General features: G+C 39.2%; 1 protein-coding gene across 1 annotated transcript in view; it reads right to left on the minus strand.

Moving 5' to 3' along the window:
• The window catches only part of Brinp1 (BMP/retinoic acid inducible neural specific 1), a 136,833-nt gene that overhangs the window by 69,293 nt on the left and 40,630 nt on the right, over nt 1-26,910 (minus strand). Inside the window, exon 2 of the mRNA XM_059255940.1 lies at nt 3,756-3,946. Coding sequence (XP_059111923.1) covers nt 3,756-3,946 — 191 coding nt within the window. The remainder of the gene's footprint in view (nt 1-3,755; nt 3,947-26,910) is intronic.

Consider the following 26,910-nt stretch of genomic DNA (forward strand, 5'->3'; position numbering starts at 1 on the left):
AAACAAGCTGGTTCCCTCTGGACTGAGAGCTGGCAGAAGGAAGCCTTAGATCAAGAGGGGTTAATGGACTTCTTGCTGCATTATTAAGACTTAATTTCGTGTATATTAAGAGAATGTGCTGTTTGGAGCTGCATTCCCACTTGGGCATTTCTGCAAATTGCCTCTTCACCCCACACAGGCCTTTCCACAGTCTTCTAGTCCTCCAGAGTCTTTGCCTCACTCACTGCACCACCTTTCCTCAGAGGCACAAAGCAAACCTCAGACACACAGAGGATGGAAAAAGATGGGAGTCTGTCCTTCTGTCTTTTTGTCAATGGAAAATACTGTTCTGCGGGAGGGACCACAGTCACTGTACATGGGGATGTTGTGACATCCCTATCCTTTCTTTGGAAGCCATATAGTTTTATTATCAGCCTTCTCAGTCAAATGAAAGTTATTGGGTATGCAATGTGGGGAACACAACTACACTCACAAAGGGAACACAAATGGCCAAGGAGGATGCACCCTCATACTCTTGTATAAAAAGATATGAATGTAGTACATATATTCCCATATATGTAAAACTTTACATATAAGCCTATATGCATCTATCATACCTTTATGTATGTGAGAATGTGCATATACCCAGATATACCCAGGGATAGTCACTCATAGTCAAGCCTTGGGAGGCATCCATGTGTGCCTTTTAAACAGGTGGACATATACTCCAAGTATGCATGCATGCTTATTCAGGCACATCCCACAGATACCTAGTCTACAAAATGTTTTCTTTGACCCAAAACACGATTTTCAGAGGTACTAAGGAAAGCTACTGCATGTAATTCCAGACACAGAATTTGTCTCTGAACTACCCTCCATTAGATCACTCACATCAAGAGGTTTTGTGAATTTAACAGTTTTCATTAAAATTTGAAAGGTACTGGAAATACCTAAGTTATGGGACCCTCCCCCAGCTTGAATGTGTGCTTCCCACTCCCTGTCCTTCCTATTTTCCTAAAGAGCTGAACAAATGCTCATCTTGTCCTGTACATGACAGTTCAGTGCTCATCTTTTGTTATTTAATTATGCCCTTAGGAACTTACTTGACACCTCAAAAGGTTTATCAAAGCATTTCGTCTCTGTGAATACAGTGTTCCTAAGGAGAAAAAATACCCTATAATAAATAATATTTTCTACAGTTCTTTCTGTAGAGATTGGGAAACTGATATCCCGACAGGAAAGTGAGTTTCTGAATACCTCCCACTCTTTTAGCGAGTGACAGAATGTGGCTTCCATTGGAGATTCCCTGAGTTCTTTAGCTCCATTAAATAATAACAGTGATGCTAGCGACAACAACAGCAATGATTTGCGAGGTGCCAGAAAGCTAAAAATTTCCTTCCCCTCAGCCAGGTGTCAGTGTTTGCTAAGGACTTCTAATACTTCCTTTTGTTTTTAATCCTCACAATATGTGTTAGGAAAGAACTGTTATTATGACTAGGTACAAAGAAGGAACTGAGGCAGAGAACTGAATATCTGCAGAAGTGGCACTAAGCGGATGAAAATTATGGAGCAGAACTAGAAAGTAGGTGATCTCATTCTGGATCCTACCCTTTTCTTTACCACTCCTCCTTAACCCTTTCCCTCCCAGTGCACTAGGAGGCCTTAAGAAATACTTTTCCAAGCATGGATGAATGAGTGAACGAGTGAAATAATGACATTTGAAGGACCGTCCATGGTTTCTAAGTCACAGGATTTGATCAACAGTAAATCTTTCTCCTCTTTGCTCAGCGCCTCCACAGTGAGGCCTGAGAGAACATTAAGGGACCGCTGTCCAACACAAGATTTCAATCCAATGCTTTGCATATTTTAAAGCATTGTGTTGTAAAAACGGGAGAGGAACAAGGCTCTGTGAATAATTTACCACCTTGCCTTGGACAAATTAAAAATATATTTCATGGAGGGGAAAAAAAAGTCTTTTGTTACTTGGGATTTTCAGAGGCTGAGACCAAAGCATGGCTTTTAATAGACTAACCAAATTGGTTGCAACACCTTTTTTCCCCAGTGAAATAGGAGTTGGGTGTCATTCATAGGAAAGTGTAGAGGTGAATACCATGCCCTGTAGAAATCACCTCATTTTCAGTTTACAAACAAGTATAATTTATACTAATAATTTCACATTGAAAGTCCTACTTAATTTAATATCTGCTTAACAAGATACATAAATAACTGTTGATCAGTTGGTTGTTGGAGTAGATAGATAGTTTGATGAATAATCAAGATGGTGAAAGAGATAATTCATACCCAATTTCAAAATAATGCAGGCTTTTCAACCAGGAAAACTTACAATCTTGACTTAGTTGTGTTACTTATTAGCCATAACTCCTCCGAGGCCTGATTTTATTATTTATAAAACAGAAGGAAGTATTAGGATTTAACTTGTAGTTTTGAAAAATACAGACAATATAAAATGCCTACATTGCAGCTATCCTAATTAATTAGTGGTTAAAATGATTGTAACTGTGAATGAATTTATCCAGCCAACATCTCTACCCATATTCCTCAGGCTTCCAAATTACTGGCTTTCCATTCATCAAACAGTATACAAAGTGTCCACGGACATGCCTCAGTAAGCAAACTTCTTGCTATGCAGGAATGAGGACCTCATTGGATTCCCAGAACCAATGTAAATAGGTAGGTGTGAGAACATATGCCTGTAATCTGAGGAGACAGAAAGCAACTGGAGCCTATGTTGACTTCTGTACTCCATGCATACAAGCACACACATGTATGTCTACCTTCACACATGCCGACACACTCATGAATGTGTACATGCTCACAAATTAACAGTGTAAAGTTACCCTGGAAAGCACTACCACCTGTGTTTATCAAGCCACTACCTACTGAATTAAAGAATCATTGGGCCATGAGGATAATCCTGAATATCCCAAAGGAAAAGACTCCTGTTAGGATCATACCTTGGTCTGTTCAAGAACATAGCAAATTATTTATCCCAGCATGGTCCATAACTATGTGCATCTCAGCAGCTCTACACAGGTGTTGAAGTACCAAAGATTTTCATAAAGTACAGTGAACTTAGTTACTGAAGGAAATAAAAAGAAAAAGAAAAAGAAACCACCTTCGTGCTTAAGGGATATGAAATGATGCATTCAGGCAGGACACGTAACCTAAATGCCCCAATTTGCACCAGTTCCCATAGTTCCCATTGTCTTTTCATTGGTTTCATTCTACTCCCTCTACTCATTCTCTCACAGATGGTTTGCCCTAGAAGGGAATATGGGTAAGGCTGAGTAGAGCAAAGCAATTGGCCTACTTTCATGTTAACCTATTCCAAGCCCATATAAGATGCGTATGATGGTCCACTTATATAATGCTAACCTCAAATATCACCCCTTAATTTTGACTTAAACAAAAGAAATTCCTAAAAATTGCCTGACACTTAATTTCTTGATATTAGATCCCACTTCAGAAGAACGATGACAATGATCACATGAAGCATTCCTAACAAACAGTTCATTCCAAGGTTAACTCATATTTCCACAAGAGTTAATACTCCTAAATCAGACTTTATGTAGATGTGGATTACCTCTTCAGACATGATCAGAGCAGCCAAGGCAATTGACATCTCTGGAAATACACACTTTAAGGTGATATATAATGGAATAAAGGCTAATATGTCTTGACTCTCAGAGCATCCCATTCTCTTGTCATCCTGTACACAAAATGATGGAATCATAGCTTAGTAGTTGCTGACCTACCTCCCAATGTAGCAGAGATGAGCAGGTGGGTACCGTATTTTTTGATGATGGTATCAATGAACTGCTGAGTGGTGGGTCTCCTGCCAAGCAGACGGATGCTCCTTTGAAACTCCGGCATGAGGGGCACTGGATGGCGGACCAGGTCTCTCCTCTCTATGGCTGTGTTCCTCACCTTCCAACGGGCAAACTCCCTGGGCAGGAGAAATGAGCAACATTCCTCAGCTTTCATTTGTAGTCACAAGTCAGAGATTCACCCTACATAAGTAGCTCTCCTAGATGAGAGAGTGTCTACAGTTACTTCCAATTTTACTTTACATTTTTTTCACATTGTATCTTACTATGTAGTCAAGCTAGGCTGAAATTCACCCTATAGCCCAGACAGCTATTGAGCTCATGATAATTCTGTCTCCACCTCTCAAGTAATAGGATGACAACTGAGTCCTCAGCTCTGCAATTGCTTTTTATATTTGTTTTGTGGCACTTTCCTTTAGAAGGTGCAAACCCCTATAGTCCACAACTGTTTATTGAGAAGCACTGTGATCACTGGGATACTTAATCAGAGCCACATCAAGGCCCTGGAGTTTCTTGCTAAACATCAGGAAAACAAATGGAAAGACTGAATTAAATGAAATAATAATCATAATCTATAGAAAATAAATGATTGAGATGATGATTTTCATGCATTATTGTCAACAAGAGTATCAATCTCTTTATTTTATCACACTACTTTTAATTATCACACTACTCATGTAAGAGCAGATGACTATCCATTTCTGATTCCTTTTGGAGAAACTAGAATTCCAATTCCACCTACTTACTTGACAGTCACTCTCACTAGACTGTAAATGCATTAAACAAATGAAAATTTCTCAGTTAATCCGAGACTCACACACTAATCAACTCAGTTATGTTCTATGTGGTAGGATTTAATATAGATCTTAAAGTAGTAATGGGGAAGCAAGTGGATGAAAATACATAAGGGCATCGAGAAGAGAGGTAGTGAGGGAGGCAGGCAGAGAAAAATGGATGGAATCTAAGCACAAAGCTACCTGATACCCAAGACATTTCACAAAGTAAGTGTTAGGCCCAGAATGCTATACTTTAATGGAAATTCACAGAACTCATACTATTTGGAAGGAACAAAGCAATGCTCTGAATACTATATGGAGAAAATATGAATCTCCTTCTCTGCTGAATATAGAAATGACCAACACAGAGAAGCATTGAATTTATGAATGCAAGTATTGTTCAATCTACTGCGAATTCTGTGCTACAACATTGGACAAAGCATTTGCTTTCTCTGTACATCATTCTTCATCTATAAAATTCAACAAACTCTATTTATTTCCTACTGCTTATATAGGGATTCTCTGAAAGATGGTGTGAAATGCCTTTGGAAACTATAGGACATTACTCTACTGTGAAACACCATTTTATAATTTTACCTCCTCAAAAATTCCCAGGTATGCACTTGTAAATCATTAAAGGCATATTCGTAATGAACTTGAGTGATGCAAACTAGTACTCAAAACAGAGGCTTAATAGGATTTGGTCCAGGTTGCTTTTGTGCTAATAGCACTTACCATTTTTACCAATGATGCAGCTTTCCTGGAGTGACCATCTTTCTGACCTGCCTTGGTTACAGACTCTGGATATTTTAAGATAAATAGAATAGCCAAGGGGACTATAAGATCAGCCCAGATAAATGATGAAAACCAACATTTAATGAAAAGTGCTCTCTCTCTCTCTCTCTCTCTCTCTCTCTCTCTCTCTCTCTCTCTCTCTCTCTCTCTCTCTCTCCCTTTCCCTCTTCCTCTCTCTCTCCCTAACCCTCTCTCTCCCCTTTTACAGTATAGGAGAGATAGATAAAGACAAGGTAAGAGAAAGAAGATATGAGAATCATGCTGGAATACATTCAGTGGTGGTATCTGAGCCTTGTATTATAGAAACCTGAGTTTGGAAAATAAGTTTTAAAATCAAAATACATCAATGAGCCTGAGTAGCTATGATCCATATCTGTGTAATTGATTACTGTCCATGATTCTGAATAGAATTCAAATTCCAAAGCAACATAAAGCATCATTGACATGGATACAAGTCAATCAAATGCAATCAACAAAGCCCTAGAGGGTACCTATGATCACATCACAGTGCGTGTCCTGAGGAAGCTACAGTGTACCAGGGAAAGGATAGCCTATCCAGATTGTTGTAAATTAAGTTTTACAGGACATACTAGGAAGAATACGAGAAATTCCATGCCTCTGAGGAACAGTTCTGGGAGGAAGGTATTTGAATACTGTATTTTGAAGTTTGTATGTAGTGTTGATTAATAGAAATGCAGTCCAAAACATTATCCATGTGGAGAAAAGGACAGGAACAAAGACAGTGATCATTATAGTTAGAATGTAGTACAGGAGCATCAGAGTAGAAGGTGAATAGTATGGGGAGTTGGCAAGAGGAGACAGGGTACAGCAAGAGGACTAGCCAGGTCTAGGGAAGAGTGTAGAGAGCCAGAAATAAAGTAAGGGAGTAAGTTACATTTTAGTCCCACTGAATCCTGAACTCACCAATATTGCTTCTACTATGAATATGAAAATGCTTCATGGTTAGTTTATAATATCCCAGCATATCTTCTTCTTCTCCTCCTTCTCCCTCTGTTCTTTTATGTATATTTTTTTTACTTACTATCACATTATAAGAAGTTCCATGGAAGTAGCCATATAGCAAGCATTCCAACCCAAGAGAAGCTTCCATTCAAAAGTTTCAGACAGCTTTAGATCTTGAAAGAAAATGAGTCTTATTATTGGTCATGTGCAAGAACTGAGAAACTGATCTTCACCAGCACAGGTAGAGGATGACTGAAGCCTCATGGGATACCCACCCAGCTTGCTAACCAACAGTAAGATAATGTTGCCAAATGTGGATAAATATACTACTCAACCATCGATGATCAATATGAGGTGAAGTAAGTTACAATCTATGTCTGACAAAATAGTTTTCTTCAGTATTTTATGCTTTAAACTCATAAAATTATAATACAATAAATATATGTATATAAGGATGTATTTCAGAAACCAGTCATGTGCTGTTCCACATGTGCATATTTATTTAGAACTTACTTCTGTGGAATGCTTTTTCATGTGAACTTTCTTATAGGTCTCAAAATGTATGTTTGTCTACACACACAATGTGATGTTAACTTGCTGAGGGTAACTCAGCTGTTTTGTTACAGCAAGCTGCTAATGTAAACAAACTGACCCTTTAGTTTCGCTTTTAATGTAGATATGGAGAGAATATTTTAGAGTACGGAGTTGCAGGGCAGAGAAAGCTGGATCCCCAGAGTTTTCTAGTCAAACAATCTAGCTAAATCAGTACGCTATAGGTTCAGGGAGAAGCACTGACTCAAAAAGTAAGGTGAAGAGTGACTGAAAAAGACACCTAGCAGTGCCCTCTAGCCTACACAAACACACATACACATATCCATATCCACAAGTGCACACACACAGAGGCATGTATACACATGCAACACACACATATGAACATATTTTGTAGGCTGAAATTTACAACAGTTAATAACAGTTTAACAGTTTGATACATGGACACACAAACACACACACACACACACACACACACACACACACACACACACACATGGGGGGGAGAGAGAGAGAGAGAGAGAGAGAGCTAGTTCTGACAGTAACTGCATGTGTTAACTGGGAACCAAATATTTCTCAGTCCTGCTTTGGGATGACTGGAGCCTCATGAGCGATCCAGTGACAGAACACTAAAATAGCCATCCCACCGAAGTCATGTGATGAGACTGCTGATCTCTGCCTTTCCTTCTTGACATTTATATATTCAGACAACCCTAACCCTTCTCATTATCTGTCATTTTTACAAAAACAACATGCTTTCTGAAATTCTCTCCTCTTTGCATAGCCAAATCTTTTGTTCAAACTTCAATTTGCACAGAATTTTTGAACACCCTCCATTCCCACTCTCCCCTATCAATAGGCTATACCAGAGACCTTTCCCTTTGGGTCCCTTTATTAAAATTATGATTAAAACAACAGATCACAGTTTCCAAACTTTGTTCAGCAACCATCCACTTTTTCCCCCAATTTAGAACCGGAAGTGGTGTCTGTGGTTCTGAGCAGGGAGTTCCACACATGAAACTTAGTTTCTTCCTCCTTTCTCTCCATCCCTCCTTCCTTCTGAGATTTTTTTTATTATTTATAATCAATTATGTATATGTATATGTGTGTGCATGAATACACATGTGGGTGTGTACATGTACATGAGTGCTAATGCCTATGGAGGCTAGAAGCATCTGGGTCCCCTAGAGCTGGGGTTATAGGGTACTGTGAGCTGTTAATAGTTATATGGAATCAAATGCTGGTCCTCTGCAAGGACAGTTAGCTCTCTTGACAGCTGAGCCATCTCTCCAGTCCCATATCCAAGCCTTTTAAGTGGACCTGGAAACACGGTTGGGATGTTACAAGTTTTACATTTACTCCATGAAAGATTAACTGGTAACTCAATGCTGGCTTCTATCTTCAGAAGCAACATCCATGGTAGGCCCTCAGTATACACCTAGTGAGTGTCCCAAAGACTTTGGAGGTTGTTGAAGAATAAATTAATCTTTGCTTCATTGTTCAATGAGGGTAGTAATGGTTCTCTATATCTGTGTTGGTTCTCTGTGCGTGGAGGAAAATCTGAGGGAGTGAGTCCTTTCCTTCTACTATATGTGCCTTAGGGGTTAAACTCAGGTCATCAAGGTTTACACCAAATGCCTTTAGTGCCTTTATGTGGGATACCAACTATGACTCTATAGGCCAATGACCCAGACTGAACATGTTCAGAGAATGGTTTATGCAGCTGTGCAACAATTACAGAGATTTGGACTATAACAAAAAGAAGATTCTAGAATTGTATACCCTTTACCAAAATGAACTCCAGTAAGTAGGTCCCACACCACCTAGATCTGTTCTTATACATGCAACTGAAAAATGAGTTATGTATCTACGATTTTAGTGCATGCTGTTATTCCAGGCCCTTGAGTTTAAGAAGTAAACAAAATTGATTTTTATGAAGATCTGCTTTAAGACAGCTTATATTCTTGTGAGAACAAATATATCTCAAAGAAACCAGCATGTAGAAGAGACTGTTATTCAGACAAATAAGGAAGAGAATGAGTTATCTGGGAGCTTTGTATTGTTGCTGGGAAAGGCCTTTCTCATTTAAAAGGCTATTTGAAGGAAATGAGAAACCATGGAGCCATCTGGTGGTAGAAGAATGTTCTCCAAAAGAAGAGTGGGTGCAAAGATCCTGAGGTAGGAGTAGGATTGTCTTGTGTGGGGACCATCAAAGATGCAGGCAGAGATAAGGAGAAGGGGTAAGATGAAAGAGTATGAAAAATATAAAGCAGCACTAATATGTGGGATGGAAGAGCATAGATATTGAAACACACTGGTAACCTTGGAAAAAATTAAACTAGACTCTACACAGGTAATGCAAACACTTTACCACTGAACTATATTTTCAGTCCTAATTATAAATTCTAAGTCATATAAAATGATAATTGACCGTTTAAAGCCAATTCAATCTGATTGTGTTTGAAGGGAAGGAGTTAGGGAAGTGCTTTCTGAGAAGGATCAGATTTTAAGTTCATTAGGCATCACAGACAACCACTCAAATCCATTCTTGTGCTTTGGAGCAGCTACAGGTATTGTGTAAACAAGTAAATGTGGCTATATTCTAATATAATAATATTTACCAACATTAAGTGGCAGGCTAGTTTATGCCTGTGGAGTGTGTAAATACTTCTTTTGAAAGCTTCATTTTAACCCCATTCATAGAAGATATCAAATCCAATTTGCCCAATTCATGGATTGGAAAATGGAATGTCAAATAGCTTAAATAATAAACCCAAGAAGAGAGAGAGAGAGCAAAACACTAAAATGACTTAATCAGAGCCTGGGGCACATGAGTGCAGGTGCAGGTGACTACCCATGTACCATGCCACCTGAGAACAAATAAGATAAAATAAAAGGAAGCAAGGAAGAAATGTCGCCTATGTGCTCTGTTGGCCCTGGAACAATTTCATGTAAGTGCTCAGTGAATTGAGAACAACATAAAATAGATCTTTCCTTCTGAGCCCACAGAGCAAGCAAATCCCCCTGGAGGAAAAGGAAGAACCTACCATGACACAGGATCGACAGAATATGCTTATGCCCAATTAAGCATCCCAGCAGGGTGGGTGAACCAATTAGACTAAGATTTAAAAAAGGATTCTGGATGGAAGGCATGAAGTGTCTACTGCAAGACCCATCCCACTAGGAGAGCTGCAAGCAGGAGAGTGCATGATGACAAGGGCAGTACACGGAGGAAGAATGGGACATCATGTGCAGGATTTAAGGAGAGGCTGAAAGGAAACTGTAAGACCTAGACTTTCATCTTAGACTAAGCATGGCCTTTATAGGAAAACTCTTCGACCTCTTTAATAATTGTCTGATTTTGTGTCCCCTCCCCCTCTGTCTATCTGTCTCTGTCTCTCTCTTTCAGTAACACTTCGAATGTATGTTGCACTGAAGTGGCAGAAATGATTATAAGATAGGCAGGAATCAGGCTCTGTACAGAGATGTTTCCCCTCCTCCAACAGCCTTGCCTTCATCTGGTAGATAAAACTGATTGAGTCAGATCACCCGCAGCCCTGATTCCTCCAGTCTAGGGGCTGAAGGCCGAAATTCTGGGCTTTGCAATCTGATTGCGGCACCTACTGTTTACAGTCTATGAAATGTAAATGGTACCTTAGAGGGACATATTTCAGCCTGTTCTAAATCATAAAGCATAGGGCCCAATGCAGCCAGCCCTCAATAAAATGTCAATGTAAAGTCACTTCAATATTACCATTGCTTTGGTGATTATATAAGAGGTTCCAATAGGAAGTTGAGTAGCTATAGGTAGATGATGGGTAGGAAGAGAGAACAAATTATAATTTTCATCATAAAGTTACCCAGAGACAGAACTTTGGGGAAAGGTAGGCTTTCATAATTGTGAAATTTACTGAAAACAGTAAGTCTGACTATAAGAATTACTTTCTTCTGGTCTATTTCCTAATGTATACACTGAAGATCAAAACTACATGGCTCCCTAAATTGTCCCATTAAAAGTCAATGAGGGGGGCTGGAGAGATGGCTCAGAGGTTAAGAGCACTTCTGCTGCTAATGTAGAGCAGCCAAGTTCAATTTCCAGCAATCACATGAAGGCTCATAAGCATTTAAAACTCCAGTTCCAGGGGATCTCGTGCCCTTCTTTAGCCTCCAGGGGTATGAGGAATACACATGGTACACAGACATACATGCAGATAAAAAAACACATAAAATAACAATAAATAAATCTTTTAAATTTTAAGAAAATTCAATGAAATAACACTGGAAGACATCTTGTAAATTGAAACAGACTACTAAAAGATAGTTGATATCTGCAGATATTATTTTTTATTATTTTCATAAGAAATAATGATTTCAGTTAAGACTCCTATTAATAGTGGAGAGGGTACTTGAACTAGTCTTCTCCTGCAATCAGATTGGTGACTACCCTAATTGTCATCATAGAACCTTCATCCAGTAACTGATGGAAGCAGACGCAGAGATCCACAGCCAAGATTTGGGCCTAGAACCGGAGTCCTGTTGAAGAGAGGGAGGAGCCAGGGGGATCAAGTCATGATAGGAATACCCAAAGGGACAGAGCTAGTGGGAGCTCATGGACTCTAGACCAACAGCTAGGGAGCCTGCATGGGACTGACTTAGGTCCTCTGCATGTGGGTGACAGTTGTGTAGCTTGGTCTGTTTGTGGGGCCCCTAGAAGTGGGACCCCTAGAAGTGGGACTAGGATCTGTCCATGGCACATGAGCTGGCTTTTTGGAACCTATTCCCTGTGGTGGGATGCCACACTCAGCCTTGATGAAGCAGGGAGGAGCTTAGTCCAGCCTCAACTTGATATGCCTTGCTTTGTTGTAAGGGAGGCCTTACCCTTTCTGCGGAGTGGATGGGAAGGGATTAGAAAGGAGATTAGAGGAGGGAATCGGAGGAGAGGAGGGAGGGGAAACTGTTGTTGGTATGTAAAATAAATGTAAAAAAATTAATAAAAAAAGAAACACTATCATGTTTCTTTTGATTCTTTGTCTGGAAAATGAAATGGAAAACAGGTTCTGGCTCTCCTGGAATAACATGAAGTCTCATATTCACATGAGTTTTCTATGGGATTGAAAGTACTATAACCTCCAAAACAGGGGAAGAGTTAATCTGCTTTCCAGACAGAGGTTTTATGTTTGCTTATTGCATCTAATAATGTAATAGACATAGTTCAGAGGTGTTTTTCAAAAGTATACGTATTTTATCATTTTTAAAATATAGAGAAGGGGGCAGGAAGATTAATAAGTAGATAAAAGTACTTGCTAGGCAAGCATGATGAAGTAAGTTTAATCTTTAGGGTAAATGCACACGCGTGCCCGCGCACATACATACACACTGTTCCACACCACACCACACTACAGCTTGTGCAAAATTCCAAGACTGTGGCAAGTAGGGGCAGAATGATTGCTGGGACCTTCTGGCTGGCTTGTCCAGCTGAATTAGTTCAATGAGAATCCTTGTCTCAAGAAAGTGAGGCAGAAAGTGATAGAGTAGGATGCATGATATTCTCCTCTGACCTCCAAGCATGGGTGGATGTACAAGCATGCACATTACACCCCCCCTGCACACACACACATGTGGGCATACACACTACATGTATACACAAACACAAGTAATAGTAATAATAGCATAAAATGTAGAGGAAATAGAAAAAAAATAATCAATAGAAAAGGAAGTCTGAGTAACAATACCACATCAGAGTGACTTTATAAAATCCTCAACACTTGAGGATGTGAACTCCCAATATCTTTGGGCATGCCTATATTCAAAAGACAAAAGCAAATCAGAGCCAAGAGGAATGCAGTCAAGAAGAGAGCAGGGTGTCTGTTGCTTAATATCTTCCAATAAATGTATTTTCTCTGGGTTCCTGGTAAGTCACAAGCACCTGCTATGGTTTCCTAGGGAGACAAAGGCAGGGGGTTCTGAGTAATGTCCTCAAAACAAACCCTCTGGAGAGTCTGAGTGGATCGAGGAAGCCTGATATCTATGTGAAAGCAACACTCAGTAAAGAGACTGCATGAGGGTCAAACTCATTATAATGTAGGTATTCACTTCTCTGTGGTTTTGATTTCATCCAAAGAAACATCTTAGAATATTTTATAGACATTTTACGTCCAATAAATGTTTGTCAAAAGCACGATTGATTGCAGTTGCAGGATGTTTGCGTTTGTTTATTCCTGGATGGCTTATCCTTTTGGTTGCATTAACTAATCACTTGGAAATGGAATAAAAAGAAGCCTCAGAGTTTCAGTGTGATGGAGAAGATCTCTGAGACTGCTTCAGATATTGTTAGCAGCAAATTATCCCCAGAGATGAACTAGGGGAATCACAGAGGAGGAGGGTAAAGAGACGAAATCATTGCACTGAGAAGAGAAGCGAGGGCATTTCTCTTGCCTGCTGTTCCCATTCTCTCCCACAGATCCCCAGCCAGCTCAAGGAAAGGTGAACCCAAGGGCACATGTGAAGTAGAAATGATGCATTTTAACGAGCAAGGGTGTCAGTGCCAAATCCCCTGCCTGCATTCATGCCCCAGAATGTAAGAGGGAGGACAGTTGAGGAGCCATGCCATCCAAGTGAATCTTTCAGAGCATTCTGGCTCAGAAAGGGCAAAAGGAGAAAAGCAAGCAATAAGAGAAAAAAAAATGAATAAAAAGAAAGAACCATTTCTGAAAATGTGACCATGAAGGTGCTGTTTTCATTATAGGTAAGGACATTGGCTTAAGTTAAAGAATAAAATAATGTTTGCTTAGAATTTGCATGCCTCCAAAGTGTGTTCATTCAAGTAACAATATTTTTAAAATTTAATGGGCATGTTCATGTATGCCACAACACAGATGTGGAGGTCATAGGACAGATTGCAGCAGCGAGTTCTCTCCTACTCTGTGGATTCAGAGAATAGAACTCAGAGCTTCAAGCTTGGTAGCAAGAGTCTCAGTATGCTGAGCAATCTCACTAACACAAATTATGATAATGTGATTCTTGTACCATTCACAGAGCAGGTCTAAAGGCCCACAAGGAAACAAGAGTTGGAGAAATCAGAGTGTACAATCCAGGGAACACATACTTGCATGGAGCTTATCTTTTATTTGAGGAAAAAAAAACTTAAGAAGCTAAAGAACAGAACCATGAAGAGCACACACAAAATGACACAACTTTTTATATGAACGGGTCATTCCCAGAAACACAAGTGGAATTCTTCATGCCATACTAGTAGTGAATATACAAGGGCATATGGAGGTGGTGGGAATTAATATTGGGGAAGGCAGCTTAAAACCAACTTGCTTTGTTTTATACTGAGCAACTGGCATTTGCTATGAAGTCCCTGACTACTTGCCCATCCACTTACTGCTTTTCCCTAGAGGATCCAAAGATGAAGGTGGGAAAGATTTTCAAGAAACCACCCAAGAATATGGATATCATTTCACTATGGAGAATGTGTAAGCTCAAAAAGAGAAGGTGTTGTCTCAAATTTACAGCACCATCTGTGGCATGAGGGGTGAGATGGGGACAAAAGGAAGGTTCTTGATTTCCAGTTTGGCATGCCCCACTCTAAAAATACTGCTTCGTTCCATTACTGAGATTTGTGGGTTCTGTAGAGCGCCCAGTCTTTGACAATTCTTCATTACCATTTATGCTATCCTCTCAAGAACCTGGAAGGCAGAAAAGACTGTCGATCCCATCATAGCAAAAGCTACTGAGTCTCAGGGGACTGAAGTCCGGCTTGGTAAATGTTTGCTAGAAGGTGGCTGAAAACCTAGATGCTCTGACTGTCCTGGTCTCTCCTCTGTTGGGTTCAATGTACCAAGGAAGGAGAGAATTGACTTTCCCAAATGTGTCACAAGGACACTGTACTATACTCCACAGGGCAAATTCAGGGTAGCAAAACCAAGCAGATAGAGCAGGACAGATGGTTCTGCTGGCAAAGTGCTTGTGTGATGACCTAAGTTCTATTCCCAAGTACCCATGTGAAAAGTCAAGCGAAACAGCATAAGCTTCTCATCCCAGTCCTGGGGAAGACTAGAAAATTGTTACGCTTAAGGTCCAAAGAGAGACTGTGACTCAAACGTACAGAATGGAAAGTGGTTGAGGAAAACACACAAAACGATGATTGGTTTTTATTCTAACACTCATATGTATGCATAAGCACCCACACTCATATGCCCATACTTACACAAGCCATTGCATATAACACTCAAAGAGAGAGAGAGAGAGAGAGAGAGAGAGAGAGAGAGAGAGAGAGAGAGCAAGCACTGATGTTTTACTGTCTTATGTATCTAAACAGAGGTCTTCTCCTAAAGGTGCTATGACACTGTGGAATGAGCACAGATTTTACAGCAAGATAGATCTGCCTGGAGACAAAGCATGAAGCTGTTCATTAGCTAAGAAACTGTGTGCACCTCTCTTACCATCTCCAAGCTTCTTCATCAGTGCAGTAGAAATATCAGGACTTACCTTGCAGGGTTGCTAGAAGGATTAGACATAATGAATCCAATTAATCTGGCAGTAGTAGCTACTCAATAAATGTTAGCTCTTTATCCTTTGGCAAGACATTCTAAAAGAGGAGTTTGTCGCAAAACACATAACTTTTAATGGATATTTTAAATGATCTTAATATGCCTGTGGGCTCCAGGGATTACACAAACTGCATATAAATAAAATATTTAAAATTCTGTTTACTCGATTTGTCTCTCCACTGATTTCCAAAGCATCTATTGTGAAAGCATGACTCATAACTAAATATAGATTAATAAAAGTTTGGAGCAGCAATTATTTTCCAATTATCACAGATCCCATTAAACATTGCAATTATATGAATTTTCTCTTTCAGATCACAAAATTTGAGAGCTCCGAGGGACCACAGAGAATGTCTTCATCATTCTATCAGTCTTGAGATGGAAATATGAATACTCTGAGAAAGGATATTTTCCCTGAGACATTCAACTGTTAGCAGAAAAGCTGGTCTGGAAAAAATAACAGGTCTTGTTTGTTCAGGTCTCCTTTAATGAAAGAAAACTTTCCTTGCCTACAGTGCATCTTCTTAGGAGAAAAACAAACTTCTCACAGCATGTACTACTGCAGTTAAATACCAACTTCTTTTTTAGTAAAATGTTTTAAGATTGAGAAGTATTTTCTGCCCAGTCATAGCTGCCTCCAATACAGATCCTCACCTATCTCTCTTTTTTTTTTTTTTTTTCTTAATTAGAATCCTCCTATATCTCTGCTTCAAACTAGCTGAGAAAGACAATTTTCCTCAACTCATTCTATACATAGCCAGTATGGTTCTGGCCCTTTACTGGAAATTAAGAAATCTATAAACATCTTTTACTTAGCCTAAATATAACAGATATCCTTAAAAGTAATTTATATAATTTATGAGTTGACAAATTACAGGCCACAGATTATATTTTTTCCATGGCTTGTTATGCAAATAATATTTTGTTGGAAATCATTCCCAAGATTTGTTTATGTCTACGTTGCCTATGGTGCTATTAAACAACATAGGGAGATAAGCACTCATATCATAAAGCAAAAGGCTTTCCTGACTGAAATAATCACTCTTTGATCCTTTATAAAGAATCATCTGCTGACTTTGGCTTAACTAATTGACTAAGGCAGTCAAATTACTTATTTTAAATAAATAACCAAGGATGCCAGATTAGAGGCCTATTGATTGAGCAATAGGTCAGTATATTCCTTATAATCTATTTATTTATTTATTTATTTATTTATTTATTTATTTATTTATTTATTTATTATTTTTTGGTCAAAGGAATCCCTTGTTCCTAAAAATTTTTGAAAACTTTGGGACTATAGAAAGTTAGAAAACAAAGGTGCTTCATTTTTTTATACCCATATTGAAGCAACTTTACTTTTTTTCCCATTGTTCCAGTTGCAATTGATTTGTTATTTTTTAGACAATTTTTACTGTGTACCCCAAGCTGGTATTAAACTCTTGATCCTTTTACCTTAGCCACTAAAGTGGTAAAATTATATTGGAGCAATTTTAAGCCCAAACATGGTCATTTAAATACATGACAAGATGTAAAAAATACATGTGACAAATGCACCCAGGTCACAGCCATAGGAGAAACCAGCCTCTGAAATGAACTTCATAATCTGATGATCAAGCTGATCAACATTGAATATACAGTAAGGTGAGAACCTCACCACATGAGCATCTAAAGCATCCTTACGGGTATCTGATTGCCTGAACACAACATCAAGAAGGAAGACACTCTTCATTTTCCTAGCTAATGGGAACTGATCAGTTGTACTTCAGAAGTATATGGCTCCAAGGTCTGGAATGTGGATGGCCACAACTACCTCACACAACAGTGAAGCCCTGACCAAGAAAGCATACTTTGTTTCTCAGAGCTGAGAAGAACAGAACAGGATGCTTGGTGGGACCCAGGGAAGTCCATGTCTTGAAAGCTGCTGAAGAATTTGCAAGGATGATTGGCATATATACTTATGGGTAGGATTCATAATTGTAAAGATGGTTAGAAAATGTCAGTGAGTCTGTCCTTATCGAGGAGATACCATGAATTTCAGCAAGGAGAAGAAGAATGTACATGAAACGTTAAGAAATGCCTTGTGAATGTTCAGAAGGAGTGGAACTCATAATTGTTATGACCACTGACGTATGTTTTAGTTTCACACATATCAAGATGATAGATAATAGTTCATAAGGGATTGCCTCTTTATCTATTTTTCAGCTCTGACAGTGGGATGATGTTCTAAACCATGTTGGAAAATACCATCATAAAATTACAATGTGTCTCATTTTTACCCCATCCTTTCTCCTAAAGCATATACAAACATTGCCTCTCCAACAAATTATCCTTCAGTTTTTCTTCTTTCTTCATATGTCCTTCTTAACTACTAGTAACAAATTATTTGTGCTAAGCATAAAGGCAATTTGATGGCTATATCCTACAAAAGTCATTGTCTGCAAGCTCACAAGGTATATGCTTTCCACAAAATAATAATACTCAATTTTTCTCGTCTCTGTTTCTGTCTCTCACATAAATATAAACAACTCTCTCTCTCTCTCTCTCTCTCTCTCTCTCTCTCTCTCTCTCTCTCTCTCTCTCTCTCTTTCTCTCTCTCCCTTCCTCCTTCCCTCCCTCCCTCCCTCTGTGTGTGTGTCTGTATCTGAGTCTTTCTGTCTTTATCTCTGTCTCTGTCTGTCTGTCCCCCCCACACACACAACACATTTTATTTTCAGTATTGTACGTGATGTTTTTATATATTCACACAAAGATATACATTAGGCACTTGATAGAGGTGATATGGGGCAGAAATTGTATGTTACTAATCATAATCATCATAAGAGCTGTTTATGATGATGATTCTCATTTTACTGGAGAAATTCAGTATACAGAAAGCAAACAGTTCTGACTGTACTGTGTACATAACAGATCAGATTTAGGATTATTTTCAACTCAGGATTTTTGTCTACCAAGCAAATCGCCTGTTATGAATCTCAAGTCTATGGATTTATGTGGATGATCCCTAAGCTATCATATATTTCTTAATTGTTTATTTTTTGCAAATTTGACAAAGTTTTTGGCATTCTTAAAAGCTGCAATATGATATGAGGGATCTATCTCTGGAATGTGGGCAAAGACAGTGCTAATTGACCACTTACTCTGATGTGGAATGCAGAATGTGTACCAACTTAAATATAGTATGATTCTTAGACAGATCTTCATTTCTCAATTTTAAAATGCAGAAGTAAGCTTGGTTGATGGCCGAGAAACCTTTATTTAGACATGAAACTTTTGAGACATCAATCTATCCTTACAAAAAATTGAGTAAGAAACATCTGACAGAATTTGGTTTCCATTTTGATGCTGGGGCTGTGAGAGTGAGTATAAACAACTTGAATTTTGCTGGGGAAAGCCAACCAAACAGGTCAATGAAATACAAGCGTATCTTTCTTGTAAAAGGAGACAGCTGCACAACCCCATCTCTCCCTTCAACACCCTATACTATGGGTGAAGGAGCAAGATCTGAGAGCTCTTTGACTCAAATTCTGTCCATGTTTTTAGAAAATTCCCTAGGACACCCTCCTCAACAGAGTGCCATGAAAAACATACTAACATACAGAAATCAGAATCCACTTAAATCTTGGCAGCCCAGGCTCAGCATCACACTAATAAGCTCACAGGTGATGTTTTATAGAGGAAAACTGGGGACAGCCTTCAAGGTTTCCTCTGCTGAGGACAAATATCATACCTCATTCTCACCATCCACTCTACTTCTGTACCTGGAGGTCACTCCTACAGGATACCTTTCCCAGCTCAAGCTCTCTCAGAACCCCAAAATATGACATATTGTTTACTATGGGGTAACAAGAAAGTCACTACACTACAGAATAAATTCAAGAATCAGGGACTGTATCTGTTTTTTCCCTCCACTTCTAACATTGCCTGAGGTTTATAAAACACCCAATAAACAATCCTTAAATAAACAAAGACAGTGCCAACAGGCTTAGAAATGGATCTTCTCTCCTTCCCAGCATGCAGTGGCCCACATTCCCAGGCACTCCCTACATTCAAATGGTTTCACAGCCAACACTGTGCCCCTGGTGCCTGGCATGTTATTCAGAACTCTGCTTCCAAATTGCTTAAATCTTCAATGACTTCCTGTTTCTATTTATTACATCACCCTGTTTCACATGTAGGCAGGGGTGGCAATTAAATCTTCAGAAGTGAGGAACTTTGGAATTAATCCTTAACACCTTAGAGCTTTCATTTTTCCCTTTTCCAATCAGTAGCATGTCTAATATGTCCAAAAATCTGCAGGAAAGGTGCCTTATGGGATTAAATAAAGCAAGCTCTTAGCCAAGACACATAGAAGCACAAATGCTACCCACCTGGTCCCTTGCTTCCGCCTTGACAACCTTAAAGCAAGTTGCCAAAATCGTCCTCCCAAAAGATGAGTTGGTTCATGGCACCTTCCACAACTTACAGGGGAAGTAGTCATTAATCCCACTGACTAAAAAGTAACTAGGAAATTGTCATGATTCACACTGAAGAATCCTCACATCCAGAAATAACCTCCAAGTGCCTGGTTCTTTCCTCTATTACCTTCCGCTCATTCCAGCCACAACAGAGTTTTCTACAGATATACATGTTAACAGCTGTCGGTGTGGGTATAGTATAATATTTAGAAAGAAGACCAAAATGCTGACTTTTGTTGATGCAGAATTACAAAATCAAACCAAACCAAACCAAAGGGACACACAGTCATGAATGAGGACATAAAGCTATTTTTTTTTTTTTTTTAGTTTCAACTTCATCATAGTGTCCCCACTTTCTTTTGGGGAGTAACTACATAAAACTATAATTGATAGTGAAAGCATAAATCTCTAAGTAAAGCTGCATGTCTTCAGAATGGCTCCTCTAAACAGAAGTTTACTGTGATATATTGCTTGAAACTGGGCAAATCCTGTATGAACGACTCTGTGTGATGTTTCTACTCGTTAGTTCATTACAATTAAGAAGTTAAAAAGTGTTTGGCCATCCCATCACCAGAGTAGGTCAGTTCGGACTGTCTCTCGACCATTGCCAGCAGTCTGTTGTGGGGGTATCTTTGTGGATTTCTGTGGGCCTCTCCAGCACTTTGTTTCTTCCTATTCTCATGTGGTCTTCATTTACCATGGTCTCCTATTCCTTGTTCTCCCTCTCTGTTGTTGATCCAGCTGGGATCTCCCACTCACCCAAGCTCTCTTTCCCTCGACCCTCGCCCTTCACTACCCCCACTCATGTCCAGGCTGTTCATGTAGATCTCATTCCATTTCTCTGTCATTGGGCGATCCCTGTGTCTTTCTTGGGGTCCTGTTTTCCAGGTAGCCTGCCTGGTGATGTGAGTAGCAGTCCAGTCATCCTTGTTCCACATCTAGTATCCTGTTATGAGTGAGTACATACCATGTTTGTCTTTCTGAGTCTGGGATACCTCACTCAGGATGATTTTTTCTAGATCCATCCATTTGTCTGCAAACCTCATGATGTCCCCTAATTGTCGTGCTAGAAACCTCATCCAACTACTGAGGGATCTGGATGCAGAGATCCATGACTAGGCCCCAGGTGGATCTCTGGGAGTCCAATTAGCGAGAATGAGGAGGGTTTATATGAGCAAGAATTGTTGAGACCAAGGTCGGATAAAGCACAGAGACAAATAGCCAAACAAACGGAAACACATGAAATATGAACCAATGGCTGAGGGGTCACCAACTGGATCAGGCCCTCTGAGTGGGTGAGACAGTTGATTGGCCTGATCTGTTTGGGAGGCATCCAGGCAGTGGGACCAGGTCCTGTGCTCATTGCATGAGTTGGCTGTTTGAAACCTGGGGCCTATGCAGGGTCCCTTGGCTCAGCATGGGAGGAGGGGACTGGACCTACCTGGACTGAGTCCACCAGGTTGATCTCAGTCTGTGGGGAAGGCTTTGCCCTGGAGGAGATTGGAATGGGGGGCGGGCTGGGGGGAAGGTGAGGGGGGCGGGAGGGGGGAGAACAAGGGAATCTGTGGCTGATATGTAGAACTGAATTGTATTGCAAAATAAAAATTAAAAAAAAAAAAAAGAAGTTAAAAAGTGGAAAAACAACATCACCCAATTGCAACTTTGCTTTATATTTGAATAAAGCTTTAGCATCTAGTCATTCTGTAAAATGCACCCCCAAACTCTAAGGAGGATGCTTACTTCTGGCTCCTAGTTTTTACTCCTCTCTGGAGTTACATGGTACTTTGGTTCTTTCTGTTTTGCTATTAAGTTCAGTTAAGTATACAAATCCATTCTAACAAATCCATTCAACTCTATTTCACCTATGGAAGAAAAAGACATATGCTACATTATGTTTTTCAAACTTACCAATAATATCTATATCCCCAAAGCTGTGTCCTATGTATTTGAGCTCTCAAGTCAAGAATCATATATTACCCTCCCTTTCCTGTTCTACACCAAGAAATCTTGTAGAATCCACAGAGCAAAGTCATTTCCTATGTACACATATCATCTTGCTCTAGACTATTCTAGCTTTCTTTCAGAACACAACACAGCAATTTATTTATTGGTATTAGCTCCTTCACTGTCTTTCATAATGACCAATAATATCTATATCCTGAAACCTATGTAAAGATTCCCCCCCTCTGCTACCAGATATGTTTTACATGGAAATGGAAAAGGTGCAGCTTATTCAAGGTATTCTTAACACCAACTCAGGGTTCAACAAAAAGTGAGGCACAAAATATCATGTTTCATCATCAGCTGACTCCATTACTTCCAATCTATTCCATTTACTCAATTGATAGTTTTAGATTATCATCTTTATTTAAAGAATATTGTAAGTGGAAGAGATAGAATAGTCAGTGAGGTCAGGCAAACTGCTGCCCTTGGTGAGCTTATATTACAATGAGGGAGCCAGACAATGAATACAATGTTGTTCATGTAGTGAAGTATTAAGTGTGTACACTTCATGGGAAAAACAAAGTAAGTCAAAGGAAAATCCAGAGTCATAGAGAGATGGCTCATATAGGTTGGTGCACAAAAGCTTCTCATAACAGGTGCAACTGTTCCTTTCCAAACAATGAAAGAACAAGAGCAAAAATGTCCAATGTAATGAATGACCTGAGAATTAATAATGACTAGGTGGCCAGTATGGAGAGGATAGGAAGGCTGACAGCATCTCCAAGAAGTGGGACTATTGGAATAAAACTAGGAATTTGTGTTTTATATTGTGTAATTTAGTCACTTTCAAATTATTGTGACAACAGATCCTGACAGGTAAAAGAGTTTATTTGAGCTTACAGTTTCTGAAGAATGTGGTCTACCATGGAAAGGAAGACATGACATCAGTAAGGAAAGCATAACACAGCAGAAGGAACCTGATTTGTCATATTTCATCCACACGGGAAAAGGAGCATAAACTAGAAGCAGGGTCTCAATGCCTGTTCTGTTTCTCCTGCAAAGCTCTACCTTCTAACGGCACTGCAACTTTGTAATGCAGCACCATCAGCCAGGAATACAAATGTTCAGACACAGGAACCTGTCGAGGGCCTTTCACATGCAAAGCACAACAGTGAAATGAAAGCCACTTTAAAGGTCTGAGAAAGTTAATGGGAACTGGGTGATGTTGGAGAGAGATCAAGCTGACTGTTGTACAGGGAAGAGTTGAAGCCAGGAGAGAAAATTGCAAACAGGAATGTCTATAAACACTGCTGTGTTGTGGTCTGAAAGAAAGCTAGAATAGTCTAGATCAAGATGCTAAGTGCGTACATGGGAAAATGTCTTTGCTATGTGGAATCTATAAGATTTTCTGATACAGAACAGGAAAGGGAGATTAATAGATGATTCTTGACTTGAGAGCTCAAATATATATGGCAATAATAAAGCCTATTAATGAAAATGAGAAGACTGAAGGAGGAGCATATTTGAGCAAGGAACTCAGGAATGCAGAATTTGACATGACAAATCTGTGGATATTACTGTATTGCTGGGCTGTAGGTCTAAAGTTTGGGGGACTTGTTTAGGCTGCAGAATAGGGAACAGCAGGATCGATCAATTCTACAAGACCATGAGAACCAGTGAGACCAAAGGACAACCAAAACACAGGTATAGACAGTGGCCCAAGGATGAAAATCCAAGTTTTTCCAAATCTAGAGAAAGAAAAGAGAAGAATCTCAAAGACAGTGAGAAGACTGTCTCAGTGAACCGCCATCCATGAGGCAGAAGACAAGTGAAGACTAACACTGAAATTTGACTGCAGACTAGTGTGGACTAGCCTATGTTTACACCTTAACAACATTCTCTGTCATATTTCCCTTAGCCATTCTTCAACACAGTTGCCTTTTTTCACCTGAAAATAGACAAGGATGCATAGAGATCTAGTGCGTCTATAACCTGTCTCATATCCTTCAGAGTTCAAGATAATTCCCAATCTTCTGTTTATCCATTCATGTCAACATGCATTCAGCCAAAATTTATTAAGCATTAGACACTATTCTAAGCACTCGAGGTAGATTAATGAACAAAATACTTGCAGACCTTTTATCATGAACCATATTTTCTAAAACAGTATTTTAAGCAAGTAATTTAGAAAGTGATAAATATTATAGAAGAATCAAAGATTAACAGGAAAACATACATGGTATGTATTAGTAGAAAAAGTTCTGTTAACCTGGAAAGTCAAGGTTGCTGTCACTGAGAATGTGATATCTGATCAATCACTTGGAGACTATCAGAGCATGAGCAGTGTAGAGACCTAGCAGAAGAGCTTTCTAAGCAGAAGGAACATCAGGAGATCTGGTTTGAAGGTTAGTTAATCTTGATTGTCACTTTAATTAGATTGGGAACTGCCTAGGAGTTAAAGGAAGCAAACTTCTGGGTGTGTCTCTGAGAGTGTTTGCCTAAAGGACTGGATCAAGAAGGCTCTGACCTAATTAGCAGATTGATCCCCTGATGCATTCAATTATTGGGAGGGAGTGGATAGATGGGAGGTGGTTCCTAGTTGGAGAAAGTAACTGTCTTAGGGCCTGTCTTGGGGATTTTATTATGCCCTGATTTCTTCCCTTCTCATGTGGCCTTTTCACAGTTTCCTATTCACTATGAGAGAAATAGCCTCTCTCATCTTTCTATGGCTGTGCTGTTCCTAAGCATCTAGGGCCAAGTGACTATGGATGAAACTTTCTATAAACGTAATAAGAAATAAATGTATCTTCTGTAAGATATACTCTCAAGGATTGTGGCCACAGCTTTGCAAAATCTGACACTGCAACCCAATGACCAGATAAAGTGTTGGTTAAGGACTAGGAAGTAATAGTTGCTAATATCAGAGGAGAACAGACGTCTAGCCAGTTGAATATCACTAACCACTTAAAGGGGGTTGTTTTTACAATGAAATAAATGAGGAGTGATTTTAAGGAATATACCGAAGTGAGTCAAATGATCTGACGTGTTTTACTAAGACCACTCTGTTTAGGAAGGAAAGAAGAAGGGCAAGCTATGAGCGATATGGCTATCAGAAACGAAGACTACAGTCTTAATTTAGGAGAGAGAAGGGGGTTGAAGGTAGCATGGAGTAATTGGAGAGGAAATAAGACTTTGTGAGATTATAGGTTTATGTTAGTAAGATTATGATATCCTACTGGATTAGTGGTGGATTTGAGAGAACAAATGGGATCAATGAAGAGCAGAAGGATTTAGAATTGAGGAACGTGCAGTATGGACATTCAGCTACCTGATATGAAGAAAACTGTGGGTAAAATGAATCTGGCTTGCAGTGGGAGGGACAGTTCGAGGAAAAGAAGATGGAAGCTGAGACATTCACTAATTCTCCATGTAGAGATGTCTACTGAGCAGTAGGTAATAAATATGGATTTCAAGGGAGGAAAGGTTTGAGCAGGCAATGTTAATGCCTCCATTTATCTTTAAAGCAATCTGACTGCAGATTTATTTCCCTAACCAATGCAATGTAATTTGTAATTATTATTCAGCAGGAACTATGCTGGTCATTGGAATTGATAGAGAAGACAGTGACAGCAAATGGGTATAGGATATCCATAGATAGAGTGTTCACATTCTAGCTTGAAAACTGAATATATATCTATATATAAATAACCATATATCACCACGATAAAAGTAACTGTGAAGAATCAGTCCCACTGCAATATGATTAAAAGCTTTTGTGGTAACAGTAAGTGGGTACTAGCAGTACAGAGCTATAGCACTTGACCTAACTTAAGGATTTTATTAAAAGCTTCCTAGGGGAAGTAAGATTTAAGATGATACCTCATAAGGCAGTTTGCCAAGGGCACAGAAGGAAAGGGAGCATTTTTAAGGCAAAGAGAATTGCCTGGGGGTGAGACAGAAAAGGGATGTATAAGAAGGAATAGGAAATATTAAAAAGCCATTGAAGCTGGTATAAGGGGAGGAGGCTGTGTAGAACCAGCAAGAGCAAATGCTGGAAGGATGGACAGCTAGCAAAAGAGATTCTTATTTTCTTTTTAAATGCCATCCATGGCCTTTGGATTAAGGAAAGCAAAAGTAAATGGAATAGTCCTTAAAATGATGGTAAGACTATATTGTACAACAGTTATTCATTTTCTTGGAGGTTTTAATGATTTGGTTGTTGATTTATGTTTATGTATATTTATTATTAACATGATAATGTGTTATTAATGTCAACCTAGTTATTAGTTATTACATGCCCTCATTCCAAGTAAAAGCATGGCATAACCATGATATCTACAATTTAACTTCTTCTTTTTCAGAATCAAGGGAGAATAAAAAGAAAACCAGAGAAGATCAGACAGGGAAAAGGTATTGATGAGTAGAACATCTGAATATAATCCATAAATCCTCAGATGTGAGTATATAGCCTCTGTAACCAGGAAAGTATAAAGGGGACATAGGCAGGGAGTTCAAGCAGGGGATTTAAAAGAGGAATAGCAAAGTACCTGTGATATGAAGTGAGAAACAGAAAAACTGGAGGGGGCCTCCAGCTAGGGAAGTGATGGTGACAGATTAAAAAAAATTAAGACTCTCAGGTTGGTGAGATGCCTCAGAAGTTAAAGATACTAGACTCCAATCTGGATGCCCTGAGTTCAAATCACAGAACCCACATGATGGAAGAAGAAGAGCCATTTATGTAAGTTATTTTCTGATCTTCATATATGTGTGAAAGCATGAACACATGTGCATACGAACAAAAATGAAAAGACATAAATAAATATGATTGCTGACTTCCCCTGTTTCTTATTTTCTTACTGTATACATTTTCAAAAATTTAAAGTACTTAGCATTTTTAAAATAAAAAAAGCCAAGTAAATAATCCTTTAGCAAGCAATTATTAACTTGGTGTATGAGATGGGCCAACCAGACATTCATGATGGTACACGTGTGACAAACAAAAAAGCTGGATTGCTAAGAGCAGATAGGCACATCATTACCTGGGACA

The sequence above is a fragment of the Peromyscus eremicus genome, chromosome 2 (genome assembly GCF_949786415.1).
Source record: "Peromyscus eremicus chromosome 2, PerEre_H2_v1, whole genome shotgun sequence".
NCBI classification, from domain to species: domain Eukaryota; kingdom Metazoa; phylum Chordata; class Mammalia; order Rodentia; family Cricetidae; genus Peromyscus; species Peromyscus eremicus.